The sequence below is a fragment of the Mesitornis unicolor genome, unplaced genomic scaffold (assembly GCF_000695765.1).
Source record: "Mesitornis unicolor isolate BGI_N332 unplaced genomic scaffold, ASM69576v1 scaffold7372, whole genome shotgun sequence".
In the NCBI taxonomy this organism is placed as follows: domain Eukaryota; kingdom Metazoa; phylum Chordata; class Aves; order Mesitornithiformes; family Mesitornithidae; genus Mesitornis; species Mesitornis unicolor.
Genome location: NW_010171142.1, coordinates 1 through 2,875, shown reverse-complemented (window position 1 = coordinate 2,875; position 2,875 = coordinate 1). Strand labels below are relative to the sequence as shown.

Here is a 2,875-nt window from a genome sequence, read left to right as displayed (position 1 = left end):
CTTAGAACAGAAATCACCATCTATTGCCTACGCTGTGCTAAGTTTTTACTAGCAATTGAGTTTTCCAAGGCAACTCTAAACAAGAATTTCAAATCCTTTACACCAATGTGAGATGCAGTAAAGCTTGAAGTCAGAACCCCCAACTCGCAGTAAAAAGCACTCAGTACTTTTCTTAACCCAGCTACATATTTTGTCTGAAATATGCTCAGCACTTTCGCAAAATGATGGTGGTAAACATGGTTTGATGGAGAACTGCACAGTGTCTATTACTCTATGAACATTTACCAGTAGCCCCAACAAGTCTGCACCTTGACCTTAGAACACTCACTTGCATTTGTATGTTCCTGTATGACACATCACACATTCAAACCAGGCAGACAAGTGTGCACGTCTCCCACACAGCAGTAAACTACAGCAGCTCTCTCACAAGCATTCTGGTACTGCATAACAAGAAACATTATCTTGTGACACACCTGCAACTGTCAGCTTAGAAACAAGCAATGCACTGAACCAATGTGTGGAAAAGGGACAGAAAAGCTGTGTCTGCCTCAATCTGCAGCCTTACAAATGTTTAAGAATAACAAACAATGGATTTATCTTTTCTAATGTTTGTGAGACTGACCACTCCAATCCCTGCCTTAATCCTACTTCTTGCAGGAAAAGGTCACAGATCACTTTTTGCAAGAGACTGAAAATCCTCAGTCCAAGACAGAACTTCCCTAGGCACCGCTGACAGAAAATCAGGTTGACAACACTCAATGGACAGCAGCCAAAAGCAGCAGCCTTATACCTTACTCCTGAAGAGCGGCTTGGCTCCTGGCCCGCAATATTCATTGTAGATGAGTTTGAACAGAAACAAGTGAAACAATGTGATTAAGGAGGCCACGCTGAACCAGAACAGGAAGGGTAAGCCTGGGTATTGCTTGGCCATGTGCTCCTCGTGAGCCAGAATAGCTTTTAGATGGAGTGTGTGTCTCAGGTCCTGCAAGTGGATCAAATCTGTCGATATATAAAGCAGTGGTGTGATGGGTTGAGTCACCATGACAGGAAACGTATGGCCTCGTGCCTCTGAGGTCAGCTCCACAGGCTCATTCATACAGCCTGCCTCACACGCGTATAGTCTCACTGGCTTGTCTTGGAATTTCACAGACACGTGCAAGTACGGCTTTCCTTCGGCATCCAGCAGGACAGCCAGATTAATCAAGTCCTTATTGTAATGGATCCCACGTAAGGAATAGCTGTTATGAAGTACATCAGGGTCAGCCTGAAACTGAAGATGGTTTTCTGTGAACTGCAGACCCCCAAAACTAAGCACCATTCCCTGCATCAGTCCATGGACTCCAGCTGCCACAAGACCCTTGCATCCCCGTTTCTGGAGAGTTAGCTTCCACAGGTCTGAGAGCTGCAAGATCTGGGCGACACTTGTCAGCTTTGCTGGCCACAGGTTCTCTGCATGCATGGTCGCGTGGCCACTGAAGCAGTGGTCTGCATAGTTTAAGCTGGCTTCCATTTTTTCTCTGTCCTCACCGCTGATGAGTGGATCTAGCAGAGGAGCTGGCATGCTTGACAGCACGTAGTAGAGGGTCATGTTAACAGTCTCACTTGATGGTGTATGCGAATCCGTGATCTTTCTCATTTCAACCCCTGTAATAAAAGAAAACAACCAAGAGTCAGAGGATCACACGTGAATACGACACTAACTAGGAGAAAAAGGTCACATGTGCACACCGTTGTTCAATACACAGGCATTCTTTGTAACAGCTAAGAAACCTTTGCCTGTGAAACGCTGAAGTGAAAGGCTTCCTTGTACTTTCTTAGCTGCTCCCTCTGCTACTTGAAGTTTGAAAGCCAGTTTGCTATACAGATGCATTATGCAGCTGTCACCATGACTCTGCGAGAAAGATCTGTCAAAGGAACACCTATCTTTTTACTGGCTATAAAATAGCAAGTTCTACATAACTTGGGCAGCTAATTGTTATGCAAGGCCAAGAAAATCTTATTTTAAGAAAAAGCATTCTTGTAGGAGTCTTTAACTTCCATGAAGAAATCTGTCCTTTATACTGTCACTAGAGGTCAACTCTCTTTCCAAGTTAGATAACACATTTGGCAAATGAGTGAAGTTCCTGAAGACATGAAAGCCATCCCATCCAGAGTTTTGATTAGAAATGCTCCTCTATCATTTCCTTTACGCAGTAAGAAATACTCCACTTTTGTAAAGTCTGCTGGGTTCCAAACCAGGAATGCTGTTATCCCACAACGGCCTTCTGGCCCCCAAAACCTGTCAGGAAAAGTAGAGCCTCTGCAGACCTTACAACAACCAGGTTACTGAGCTTTCAGCTGCCCTCTAAAGCCCTTTGGAAACTGAGCATCGCTTTACTTACCTGAAATGAATAGGTCTGACCAGGTCTGTTGGTGCTCCTGGAAAAGATCTTCCACTCCCATCTGCATCACCTCCAGCATCTCTTTCTTGGCTGATTCCCTCAGCTTGCTGAAGGTCTCCTCCAGCCTGGAGACCTCGATGGGCTCCGAGGTGTACACCACAGAGAGCACAGTTTCGTCAAAGTGCGATTTGGGTGCCACCTGCACCCGGCTCACGAGCTTCTTGGCAGCCACCACCATAAGCACCACCTTGGAGCTCTCAGGCAGCAGCAGGCGACCAGAGGAGAGCAGGAACTGCCGCTCCTCCACCTTCTCCAGGCTGGTGGCGAAGCGGCCGCCCAGCGAGGGCGCGGAAGCAGGAGCCGAGGCCTCGAAGGCAGCCACCCGCTCGGTGGGGTTGGCAATGCGGATGCGCTGCAGGTAGAGATGCGGCCGGCTCCGGTGGGCCACCACCTCCTCCCGCACCGTCACGCAGTCCCCGGCACCCACCCCGGAC

The 2,875-nt window shown here is 47.7% G+C and overlaps 1 protein-coding gene across 1 annotated transcript; it reads right to left on the bottom strand.

Annotated features, from left to right (window-relative positions):
* Positions 1–784: 784 nt before the first annotated feature.
* KIAA2013 (KIAA2013 ortholog) lies at positions 785–2,871 on the bottom strand (the record flags this gene model as incomplete). Its single annotated transcript, XM_010179923.1, has 2 exons — positions 785–1,644; positions 2,382–2,871. Coding segments are annotated over 2 exons (1,350 nt in total), but the record flags the coding sequence as incomplete, so codon positions are not given.
* Positions 2,872–2,875: the final 4 nt, after the last annotated feature.